Genomic DNA, 13,417 nt, shown 5'->3' on the forward strand with positions numbered 1-13,417 from the left:
AGACACATTATTGAAAGTTTGAGGAATGTTGGGACAGTCGGTTCAAAAGTTATCAATTTGTTAAAGTTTCAGCATGCCAACTTCGCATATTCCGCTCAAATGCACGAACCCACCCAAACCGCTCGATAAAATGCCAAATACAATAATACAATGAAAGTGTTTCTCATGCTTCCCTTCCTCTCACATATCGCGTGCATTTTATGTGGTGATTGACTATCAATTGGTGTTCCGTGCTGGATTTGGGTGTAAATTTGAAGTTTCTGCCACTGTTTTGTCACTGTCTTGTGTGCAAAAGTCATGCCTTTACAGTATAATGCAGTTACTGGTCATCTGAAAGAAATACTAGCATAGATTTGTCATACAATTTAGATCAGAACAAAGCTTGGCATTTTCTCTACAGCTGTGCTCGCTATATCTCAAGCTTCACAAAAATATGTAGAAGTTGCATAGATTTGAAAAACAGAATGTTTTCTCAAAGCATTGTAACTACATTGCCATCTTAGCATAATGTGGCACGCAGGAGGTTTCCACCATGGCACAGAAAGAGTTAAAGAGATAATAACTTTTGAAAGGACTGCCTGATTTTCCTCAAATTTCCACTGATCTGTTCTACTAATAATGCTGCTTTCACTCAAATCACATTTGTGTTTGTGTTTTGTTTTTCCTTTGATCAAATGTCCCTTACACTACAGGTAAATATGTTTCTGAGTATTATAGAGCTAATATTTGCCTACTTTCCATGTTGTGCGTGGTTCATTGCATAATAACTGCTACCCGACTCCAAGATTGAAGATATCAAATTCGTTCCATTAGAATGGATAAAAGTTATATTCTTCAACCTGTCTTATGTTAGATGCTTGCAAGTGAGACATAGGAAAGATCCCTATATACGTTGGTACAGTTGATTTATCAGTCACATGAATGATTTCTAAAAAAAAAGGATACCAGGCTAGATTCATTTACTGATATTTACAGTCATAGATGCATCTTTCTTACCTTGGTTTCAATTCTTACTGCAAAGGTTTGTTTTACTGTTCACATTTTTCCATTTAAAAAAAACCACCAATAAAATCATTAATTTGAATCAGGCGTGTAAAGGAGGCCCTCAAGAGGCAAGCGGACAGTCTGTGGCACACCACTAACATCTACATGCATCCGACAATCCATCAGTATGCCAAGGAGTTGAGGGCAAAACTTCCAGAGCACCTGAAGGTAAGTCTTATTCATTTTTTTGACAGATGGTCAAAACTTGGGGGGATGATATTTCATTTTTTAATGGATAATTCTTAGCACCGTAATGCAAAAAATTGAGAGAAAATTTGATTGATCAATATTTTAAGTTTGATGATGTCGATAAAACTTGCTGCTTGTAATTGAAAATGGAATGAACAGTCCATGTGTGTCATGTGAATGAATCTCTCCAGTTAGTGATATGAATTATTAAAAAAAGAATTGCTGTAAATGAAGACTGTCTGCAGTTTACAATTGCTTCAGATGTGAGAAATGGTCATGAATATGTCCTCTGTTAAAGTCTGCAGATGAATGCTTGAAAGACAGGTCATAATTATAGTTGTTCATGATAAAAAAGAAACCAAAAGAACAAAACAAAAAGCTTTGGTGCTGTTGCAGTTCTCATGAGCATGTCAGGTTAACAATGAGGAAAATCCTGTTTAAAGGGGAAATCCAGTCCAAATATAAGTTAGTCTGATAAGAAAGAGTACAATATTACGGGTTCAACAGTAAATTTTGATCGAAATCAGATAATCCACAGTAAGGATGTTTTGCTGTACAATGTGTTATTGTGTTTGTCGAGAGTGCTAAGCATATCAATTTTTTCAAAGGCAGAACTCTCACATCATCTACATATTCACCACTTGAGACAAAGTAAATATTGACAAGAGTTTTGGCTTCAACTGTGAAGAGCTGTGATTACAGCGTAAATTTGAGAAATGTGTTTCACTAAAGTAGACATCTTGTGCTTCCCCCCTCCCCCAAAAAAAGATGATTATGCAACAACACCAAACACAGTTTGTGCAGTACCAAAGACTGAACACATTACAGTCATTGTGTTCCTGAAAATTTTGCTGCCATGCACTTTAAGGGCTTGAGTAAACCGTAAACAACGGGTTCAGCCATGCAGACAGATGATTGTTTGTATTTGATGTTTAATGATCATACATCCGCCCACTTTCTCCAACAAAATAGCATGAAACACATGATACATTTCGTGCTACATCAGTTATAAAATTTATTTGAATATAAATCATTGTGTATTACTCTTAAGATGACACTAGTTCTAACTAATATGCTCAGTTGAATCTCTATGAGCATGCAGCAGCCAGTTAGACTGGTTTATGAATGAGTGAAGCAGAAAAAAAAATATAGGACTACTAGGCAAGAATCAGCTTGGTTTATTAAAGCAACTTGTGTATTCCCATTTTGGTGCAGGTTATCTACTTTGTCAACAGTGGCTCTGAGGCAAACGACATGGCTGTTCAAATGGCACGATTGTATTCAGGGGCGTATGACGTCCTGAGTTTCAGGTCAGCGGAAGCAACGTATACAAATGTTCTTTTTTTATGACTTTACCTTGGATGGCTGCGTGCGTTCACCAGAATATTATCTAATCTGCATTCATATGTGCATTTGTGTGTGTGTGTGTGTGTGTGTGTGTGTGTGTGTGTGTGTGTGTGTGTGTGTGTGTGTGTGTGTGTGTGTGTGTGTGTGTGTGTGTGTGTACGTACACAGTTTCAGAGGCATATGATATACTTAGCTTCAGGTTAGAGGAAGTAACATAAATTTGTATTTTGATGACCTTACATTCAGTGGATGTGTGAGCACACCAGAACTACTATGCAATAGATTTTATGTGTACATGTGTTTGTGTGCATGTGCATGCATTTGATAAGCTTTGCATTGAAGTCTGTAATACACGTATGATACAAATGGAAATCCCCAACGCATCTAAATAATAATGGGAAGAATGAACACATACTCTTGAAAAATGCATACTATGAAAAGCTGCTGTGAAGTTTGTCGAGTCTTTTGATCTCACCAAGTGGAGCTCTATGCCATGAATAGTGCAACCCCTTAAATGCGATCAATGCAATTCTATTTCTCATGTGTCAAATTTCCATTAGCACTTTGTTATACACTCTGTCAGGGCCCGGGGCTTAGTTTAGAGGTAAACTTCTGTGCAATGTCCTAACTTTGTACTCTTAAAGGTACCGGTATTATTTTTTTCACCCACCGAGTAGAATTCTGTACCATGGTTTGCAGAGGCGGATCCAGAATTCCGTAAAGAGGGGGCGCCTTTACAAAATCAAAGGGGGGCACATGCACCTCCAATTTTTTTTCTTTTTATTTCTTTTGTTTAAAAAAAAAGGGGGGGGGGGACGCACGCCCGGTGCACTCCCCCGTGGATCCGCCACTGGTTTGTAACATTTTCGTGGTCAGAATCGGCATCAAACCTACAAAAGCAATCAAGGACCTTCCACTAATTCATAGATTGTTTGCCCATGTTTCTGGGTTTTTGTAAAGTTTTTGTACCCAGCTAGCATTTTCCAGGCTGATTTGGAGTCTTTTGAAATTCTGAATTTTCTTAGAATTGTATCCTTTTTTACATTGTAGAATTTTCTTACCAGTCTGCTTTTGGAGCTTTTCCTTTAAAATTCAATGCCTCGAGACACTGCAGTTCTCTTTTGGTCAAAAGATCATATAACTCTGCCTGAAACCAAGGTTCATTATTTGGAAGTGCTCTCATTACCTTACCTTGAATGGAAAGCTCAACACAAAAGTTTATATTCTCTGAAATTCTGTAAAAATTGATATTTTCGGGTGACTTATTTTTCGCGCTCGGCCCAGTAAGAAGAGTTGTGTAGTCGTTCGTGCGAGCATTTCATGGCTTTCTTCATCACAGGCCTGCTTTCTTCAAACTTTTGCATATATGCTGTACTTTGGAATGAGATTGATATATGTGATGCGCTCCGTCGGAATGAGTCAAAAGTCGCAAAAATTGAAATCGTAGTTATGCCTATATGTGAATTCTACAGACTCTAAGCTTTACACTGATATGTAATACAACTCATTTCGACATCCCTATAGATCATTAAAACGAATATCAACTATGTTCATGACGTCAGTCCATTTTCTAAATAACGGAGAAAATCGTTCTCAAAGTTCAGGCTATGTTCAAGCTCACAACCTGTTTCTTTCACGGGACGAAACAATACAACAGTCCCGCTTAGCGACGGCGTTTACGCTCCATCGCACGTACTACCGTATAAGGCGATAGCTTGGGTATGTAAGATAATTAACCAATCGCAGGACAGGTCTATCATTAACAAATCTGACCAATACGGCAGCCTGAATGTAAACTTCGGCGCGTTTGTCCGTCCGTGCCGCATGAATGAGTCGGTACGCGTTGCGTGTCGGCTGCGTTGTGGTTTGCCGCAAGTTTTTAACTCACAAACAATAGGAAACAGTAGAAAGAAAAAAAGGCACGCAATGCGTCTTACGAGAAGCGTCTTTTAGCGAGGGCGTTGATCGCTTCCATTCTCCTCCCATGTTGTTGTCAATGGAAACTAAAGAGGATGCGTTTAGCAACTACCAATACCTAAATATAGAGCCTGAGAACCTATTGTAAGCGGGCACGCAATGCGTCTTACGAAAAGCGTCTTTTAGCGAGGGCGTTCATCGCTTCCATTCTCCTCCCATGTTGTTGTCAATGGAAACTAAAGAGGATGCGTTTAGCAAGTATCAATACCTAAATAGAACCTGAGAACCTATTGTAGGCGGGGTTCAAAAGACAGCATCGGTAGAAAAAGTCAATGACGTTAATTAACGATAGTCGTCTTTTGAGATCGTGTTCTTTGCGTGTACTAAAAACCCTCAAATTACGCACATGGTCGTAATGTTGCAGAGCATCAAAGACTGCTTTCGCGTCTGTTCTGCTGCAGCTGTATACAGCCGTAACATTCTGAATTCCCGCCATATTAGGCACATTTCCTTTATAGGCGTTGCGTGCACAGTAATCATCGCTTATCACGCTTGCCAATGCTGCACATATTATACGTATATCAGAAGCAAAGGTTGATGTAGGCTTGACAGCTTCACATTGGGTTTACAATGATTGTATCATAAATATACTTATTATTCTCAGTCACTTCTGTAATACCATAGCATATAAAAAAACATTAACTTGTAGCTTAAGCTGATTTTTTTTTTACATCACTTTTGCAGTTGGAGTTTGGAGTATAGATAATAATACTGACAAATATTCGGAATTAATACTTAGGCCTTCTTCACTTCATTTTAAATTCACAAACCTTATTAGAAAAAATGATTGCTTGATTTCTTTCGGGTAAAGGAACCACCGGAAAGGAACCGCATTTAATTTTCTTGTTAACGAACCTAAGCTAATAGCGAACCATGTTTCCTTGTGTGATTAACGAACCTTCAGAATAATCCATTGTATTAACCCCCCCCCCCCCTCCCCCAAGGATAAAAAAAAACACATTTCAATGTCATGCGTTGTCAATAGTGATAAAAGGCCCGTTTTTATTTCGTAGTGTGTCTCAGTACTCTTGTGCTTACTTTTAAGGATAGCCTCTCTTATATAGTGATTGCGATTGATGTTCAACTATTTCTTTCAGGCTTGAACAGGAAGAAGCTAAAATTCAGGCAAGGAGACGAGTTTTCTTCCATGAGATACAATCATTAAGACATACATCTATTCCCGAAAGTTGTGTGATTGCTTATGTGCTGAAGAATTGTGTCCATTACATGAATCAGGCACTATACAAAACAGTTGAAATCTACTGAAAGTCGAACTTCGTTTTTTTTCCATTTCCATTTAAAGCGGGGATAGACTAGAATTTAGTTTGTCTATACTGGCAGGAGACATTACATTTTTCCAGTACATGCTCCGCATTTGAACAGTCGCCATATTTTCGTGGTCAGAATCAGATAATGGACAAATGATATATTATGAAAATGAAAATACAAAACAACGAACACGCCATATGTACAAACATTATGAACTTCAGTGAATTAAACTTACTTGTGATATTCTGCATAAAAAACAAGCACGCCGATCAAATAATTCAATAGAATTAATAGAACACACAGCGATGTCATGCATGGCAGATCAAATTAAGTTCAGTTGGTGAGAAGCTAAATGAAGTTAAAAAGTTGACTTCTTTTCGTTTCTCTTTCAATTCATGAAGACAGAATTACATTGTATATCTAATGAAGAGGATTGTCTCTGTTGCGAACGATCGCCATATATAGCACTGTTAGTCTTCTGCGCAAATCCGAATCCCTAAATACTTTAATTTTTGCTTGATAACGTAATAACCCTGCTTATAACTTTATAAAGGACTCGCAAATTCAAAGTTTCAAAACGTATACTAAAGCATTATATTGTACACTGTGTATTTTTATTAAAAAAAAACAAAAACATTTTGAATGCGTTGTGTGTTAGCATGTTAATAGCATCAATCTGCCTTTTATTTTCCGTACGTAAAGCGCACAGAAACGTAACGAAACGTTACCAAATACAGTGAAATGCATTGTACGGCGTGGCACTATCATTAGAAGTAAATCCCATTCCTTTTTATTTTATTTGCTTGAAGCAGTCGTCAAACCATTTTCGCAGCGACATCACTTAGGAATTAGAATGTATGAAGATAATCGTTACTCATTTATTCTGCGCTACTGACATAGCATTTACATTTTCCAACTTTTATTGACATGCAGTATTATGTTACTGTATGGTTACGATTACGAATGTTGGTTATGAATTCAAAAGACTGGTTTATTAATTGAACTATAAAGGTAATAGCTGTTTTGAAAGTAGTTCGATGCAAGTTCAAAACGCAATCGAAGTCATCGTCATAGGGGGAACTGATAGCTCTAGAAAACTTGTTTAGGCTAGTAAAGATAGCCGTACGCAATCTTTGTAGAAAGTTTTGACCTAGGCCATCTTTCGAGTATTTTGAGAAATTATATAAAGAACTATTTGTTTTGATTATGTCAAGAATTAGTTTGAACTATGAGAATAAAAAGGCACGGTTACCCAAACAATGTCGTGGTTCGATTAGACATGATGGGTAAAGTGAATTCATGACTTGACTAATCCTTACTGAATTGATGATCACTTCTGTAAACCATCAGTTATGTCTTGTAGATGATACCTCTGTAATCGTAGTCAAAATTCTTTTGAGGCGATCACGTTTGATAATCAAAGTAAGAGATTACAATCGGCCGTGCGGATGTATATGATTGCCATATTTACATGTCTGATTTCTGTAAACTATGTTATATTTAAATTTAAGTTCCCTTCCCTCCTTGATAAAAGTTGTGTTGGGTTTTCGCTATAGGCATTTATTAGGAAACACTGTAAAAACGACAACAAATGCCTACTATACGGGTCTAGGAACAGTACCCCCTGAAAAACCACCCTCCGGATAACTACCACCGGGATAATTACCCCCCAGGACAATTCCCCCCTAGGGCAACTACCCCCCGGACAACTACCCTCCAAGGGCAATTACCCTCCAGGGTAATTACCCCCTGGGACAACTACCCCCAGGACAACTACCCTCCTAGGGCAATCACCCCCAGGGCAATTCCCCCTTAGGAAATCTACCCCCTGGATAACTACCCCTCGGATAACTACCCCTGGATAACTACCCCCGCGGATAACTACCCCCTGGATAATTACCCCCCGGAAAACTACCCCCTGGATAGCTACCCCCTGGAAAACTACCCCCTGGGTAACTACCCCCAGGAGAACTACCCCCTGGGTAACTACCCCCAGGATAACTACCCCCGGATAACTACCCCTCGGATAACTACCCCCGGATAATTACCCCCGGATTATTACCCCCCGGATAATTACCCTCCGGATAACTACCCCCCCCCCCCCCGATAATTACCACCAGGATAATTATCCCCAGATTAATTACCCCCTCCTCCGATAACTAGACCCCAGATAACTTCCACCCGATAACTACCCCCTCCGATAACTCCCCATGGATGATTACCCCGGATAAGTAGGCCTACAACTTCCCCTCCCCTATAACTATCAAGAGGAAAATTACCCCCCGGACAGTGCACCACGTCAATTACTCCCTGGGTAACTACCTCCCGGGTCACTGCCCCCACCCCCACCCCGACTCTTACTTTTAATAAAAGGATATCATTACTACAGAAAACGAAGTTCTTTGTATTATTTGCCAGGAATCACGGAGATGCCATACTGAGACATCATCTTATGAAAACAACATCTTAAGGATTTACGATTTGTATCGTTTGCATTTAGGACGATTTATGTACAAGCTTAATTTCTCCCTCTGTATTCTAGTAGAGCGGTTAAGCCCTCAAAATCACGAGAACTGTGCAAAATTTGACTAAAGTATGAAACTTTCACCAGTGTTAGTACATACCATAAGATTCATTTTAAGATCGGGCGGTAAGTCTGATTTGACCTCTGATGACCTCCAGCGGTCAATGAACTTTAAATATCAGAATATTGATGTTTGGAGGCATTTGTGAATGACAGGCTTAGATCTTGGTTACGCTGCACTAAATATGCATTTGTACTACAAATCTTCTGATTCCACAGGGCATTGACAGGTTTCTACCTTTGACCTCTGATGACTTTTAGAGGTCAATGACCTTAAAATACCATAATATTGATCTGTGATGTTATTAGTTAATGATAAACATGGTTAAGATGTGCAAAACAAGCATATCTGTTTTGCAATGAAACTGTCTTCATATTCCAAAGAGCAAAGACAGGTTTCTAACTCTGACCTCTGGTGACCTTTTAGAGGTCAATGACCTCAAAATATCATAATATTGATCTGTAGTGTCATTAGTTAATGATAAACACGGTTAAGATGTACAAAACAAGCATATACCTGTTTTACAAGAAATTGTCTTCATATTCCAAAAAGCACAGATAAGGCTCTACCTCTGACCTCTGGTGACCTTTAGAGGATGTACAAAACAAACACAATTGTAGCCCAGATGGCTACTAGCACATGTTTATAATAAAGAATAAAATATAATAGAATAGAATAGAATAGGATAGAGAGTAAAGGAAAACAACACTGCAGTCCTTTTCCTAGCCCTTTTTACACTTGTGTTTCTTAACCCGGACTTTCTCTGACCCAGGACTATCGTTAGTCCCGTATCAATTGTTTCAGCTTTTTACACTGGCCAATCAGTCCCGTACTATCTCTTGTCCGGGGCTAAGGAGAAAACTGACCTTTTTACACTCGTATTTCTTAGCCCCGGACTTTCCAAACCACATTAATATTCATGATTACGCTGTGCACTGTACACGTACACGCACGCACCGGCAGCACTTGATTACCTCGTTTCTGATTGGTCAGTGGGGGTCGGACTTCGTCTCCGTTGCTTAGCCCCGGATTATTTTTTCGTTCTGTTTACACTCACTTGCTTGGCACCGCAATTGCGGTGCTAACCCTGCTATTTTGCAGGGCCAGATAGTACGGGATTATCGGTGGGGCTAGCCCACTTTGGCAAAAACGAGTGTAAACAGTGGGCTAAGGATAGTCCCGTACAAGCGGTGGGGCTAAGCCCCCCCCCCCCCCCCCCCCCTTAGCCCCACCTTTGGTACGGGACTAAGCAAAAATTTACAAGTGTAAAAAGCCCTTATGAACCGTTTATGTTCCTTCCAGCTATTTCCTTTCTTTTGTGTGTGTGTGTCAAAACCACCTCTTCCAAGAAAAGTCTATGGTCATAGGAATTTATGAGTTTGATGTTGGCTACTTTCCCCGCTAGTGGTCAGCACTCTCCATCCCCAAAGCCCCGCGCCAAATTACGGGGAATGACGTGATGACTTGTTTTTGCCCACTGATCCCCAAACATAAATGACCCTCTGAGCTGGAAGGTGGCCCTCCTGCCAGAATTTATCCTCTATTTTAGCATTTATTGTTTAGTGGAGTGGGTCAAACAGGAACTCCAAAGACAAATTCAGGGATAATGACCCAGAACAACGATGACGTTGGTTGCCATAAGGACACTAATATTCATTTGGTTTATCATTTTGATATCCAAGAAACAATAAAGTCTTTACCAGTGGTTACAGAGAACAAGTGAATGAAGAAACTAAAAGACAGTGGGCGAGTTAATCAGAAATTGAGATGAATCATAGAAAATTGAGTTTTCACAGAAACGAATAGGAGGAGCAAGTTGAACATTTGACCGGTAAGAAATTAATTTCCAGTGAACGCCACACCCCAATGTAAGATTGAGCCAATGAAATGCTTTAGGGAAAGGAAGTTTGTTAGTATATTAGTTATAAAAAAACATGTCTCAGCCGAGAAATCAGTTAGAGTGGCAAGCACAGTGGGAGCGGCTTCACACTATGTAGTGAAGCAAAGGCTGCAGAGTATTTTGGAATTTTGAGGAACTTTGAGAATAGTTGGAGACCACAGAGATAAAGTCAGGAGTTCCCCTTTCTTGGTACATCATGCCCCCCCCCCCTCCAAGTCAACCAACTAATCTTTATCGACGCCGAATGCACCATCGACCTACGCTGTGAATGTGATGAGGATCTGACTGTCATGACTGAACCGGCGAGCAGCAGGACATTAGGAAAAACTAGGAGTCACGATAGCACAAAACTTTGGTTTACGCCAATTTGGAGTGCAATTACAAACTCCAAATAGTCAACTGGTGTCATCGGAGATGTTGAAGCGCCCTGTCAGACTGATACAAAGTGGAGAGTGATGGTGACGAAGAGAATAGGCCTACTGACAGCGTGACGGCAGACCGCTCAACGGACGGCCCATGCAGTCACACTGACGAGATCGACAATGACATGCAGACGAGGACCTCATTCGTCGACCGAGAGTAATCATTTAAGAGGAATGACTTTAATTTACGTTTGAAGATATTTCAAGAGATGTAGTAGTCTGACATGTTAAGGGGCAAATCATTCTACTCCTTGCAGTCTTGTGAACATCCGCTTGTATATTTAGCGAAAACTGTTCGAGTACGTGGACAGTGATAAGTAGGCCCCTATAAGTCACTCTGTCGAGTAAATTATATATGAACCAAATGGCTTCTTTTGAACATGTATTGTGTTGAAAAGTTCTTGGTAATTCTTTTCCAAGCAAAATGTGTACATGAAAATTCCGATGTTAAAATGCATGTGATGGGAAATGTAAACAGTATGTGCGAATGCCTCTATTATGTTTTCCTGCTATACTTGTTTGTTAGTGGGGAAAAGAAAAGAAAAGAGAAGTCTCGCTCTACCACGACTACATACTACAATGCCTACAGGATATCTTTGTTTCACATTGTTAGTGGGGAAAAGAAAAGAAAAGAGAAGTCTCGCTTCATGAGAGATGTTCAGATCCCGCTCGACACCACAACGTCTACGGATGTCTAGGCTGAAGGTGGGTTTGAATGTCTTATAGGGCCGATAGAGCACTAACAGTAAGTGCAGATTAATTGGCACGCTAAAATGCATGTGATGGGAAATGTAAACAGTATGTGCGAATACCTCTATTATGTTTCTTGCTAAACTTGTTTGTTAGTGGGGAAAAGAAAAGAAAAGAAAAGAGAAGTCTCGCTCTACCACGACTACATACTACAATGCCTACGGATATCTTTGTTTCACATTGTTAGTGGGGAAAAGAAAGACAAGAGAAGTCTCGCTTCATGAGAGATGTTCAGATCCCGCTCGACACCACAACGTCTACGGATGTCTAGGCTGAAGGTGGGTTTTAGTGTCTTATAGGGCCGATAGAGCACTAACAGTAAGTGCAGATTAATTGGCACGCTAAAATGCATGTGATGGGAAATGTAAACAGTATGTGCGAATACCTCTATTATGTTTCCTGCTATTGAAAACTTGTTTGTTAGTGGGGAAAAGAAAAGAAAAGAGAAGTCTCGCTCTACACGACTACATACTACAATGCCTACGGATATCTTTGTTTCACATTGTTAGTGGGGAAAAGAAAAGAAAAGAGAAGTCTCGCTTCATGGGAGATGTTCAGATCCCGCTCGACACCACAACGTCTACGGATGTCTAGGCTGAAGGTGGGTTTGAATGTCTTATAGGGCCGATAGAGCACTAACAGTAAGTGCAGATTAATTGGCACGCTATCTTTTGAAGAGAAACAATACTTTGTTTCACACAAAATGAAAAAGCAGAAAAAACAACTGATAATCATCCGCTCATGTAAAAGCAAGCAGAAGTTTTTCAAAACATTTCAAGAGGCATATTTGTGAAATACAGTCTGTTAAACATGCCAATATACTCTGAAAAACAAATTGAAGGCCACCTTCAATAGGCCACCTGCAATACAGCCTCGCATTTTCGGAACAGGAACTGATTCCACGTAAAATACATAAACATGTATTTTGATTTTTCCATGCATTTTTCCCATATCATTACACACAATCATTACACACGTATACTTGATATGGTGTTCAGCTCACTGTGTGCAGACTGAGCACGACCTGATAATTCAGAACCTCTGCCTGAGAAAGGAGTGTAGAATATCCCGCGATTCAAAAAGAACCTTTCTTATCAGCTCGTGCATCCTGTACTCTATGTGCAATGCACTCATCATAGAGACAAAAGCTTGCCTTCACCCAAACTGTTTAGATATTGCCATTGGAAGACTCTGATGATCGCATACAGTGGCTGTGGACCTATAAGAACGCTGGTCTGACTACAGGATGTCTATCCAGTTTAGTCGTGGAGGAGATCTGTGTGCCGATCGCGTGCTTCACTGAAGACGCAGATGCTGCCCTGTCTTAAAAGAGATCGAGGGTATAGATCTAGACCAATTTCAGCAGGTTACACTGAATCACCACTTGCTGGCAGAGAGTCTTAACCGGATCATGCAGGTGATATTACCCGCTGCCAGCGTACCCTGATTCACACATATGATGCAAACCGGATGGCGGCATATTGGAAACAACCAATATTTGGGCATGGGGGCACAACTCTTGGCCAGGCCCAAGTGTTAAGGAGTATCGAGCATAAAGAAGACAATTAGAGTAAATAGTAGTTCCACTCCTATTTGGAATTGAGGTTCCTAAACAGGTCATTGAAAAAATGCCCAAAATTGCCTGACGTAATGACCCAAACTTAATTGGATGACAATAGCAAGTTGCAAGACACAGGGTTGCTTCATGTGGAATGCATGTTATGCCTCACAGTATGTCGCCTTCCAAATGGTCCATGACGTCACTGTATGCTCCTGGACCATGAGTCATTCACCGGAACCATACAGCCCACGAGCTTGACACTGACCAACACAGGCCCGCCAGCTGGAAACTAGGTAGCATTGCCCATGAGCTTGACACTTAGGCAAACCAGGCCCATACGAATCCGACACATGGAGGGGGGGGGGGGGGGGGG

At 40.3% G+C, this 13,417-nt stretch overlaps 1 protein-coding gene across 1 annotated transcript in view; it reads left to right on the plus strand.

The window, feature by feature from the left end:
* The window catches only part of LOC139728279 (alanine--glyoxylate aminotransferase 2, mitochondrial-like), a 47,823-nt gene that overhangs the window by 9,194 nt on the left and 25,212 nt on the right, over positions 1-13,417 (plus strand). The window contains exons 4-5 of the mRNA XM_071639236.1: positions 1,089-1,212; positions 2,449-2,543. Of these exons, the coding sequence (XP_071495337.1) occupies positions 1,089-1,212; positions 2,449-2,543 (219 nt within the window). The remainder of the gene's footprint in view (positions 1-1,088; positions 1,213-2,448; positions 2,544-13,417) is intronic.

This window comes from Diadema antillarum, unplaced genomic scaffold (genome assembly GCF_040938485.1).
Source record: "Diadema antillarum isolate AM-2024a unplaced genomic scaffold, OU_Dant_1.0 seq00000170_RagTag, whole genome shotgun sequence".
Lineage (NCBI taxonomy): Eukaryota > Metazoa > Echinodermata > Echinoidea > Diadematoida > Diadematidae > Diadema > Diadema antillarum.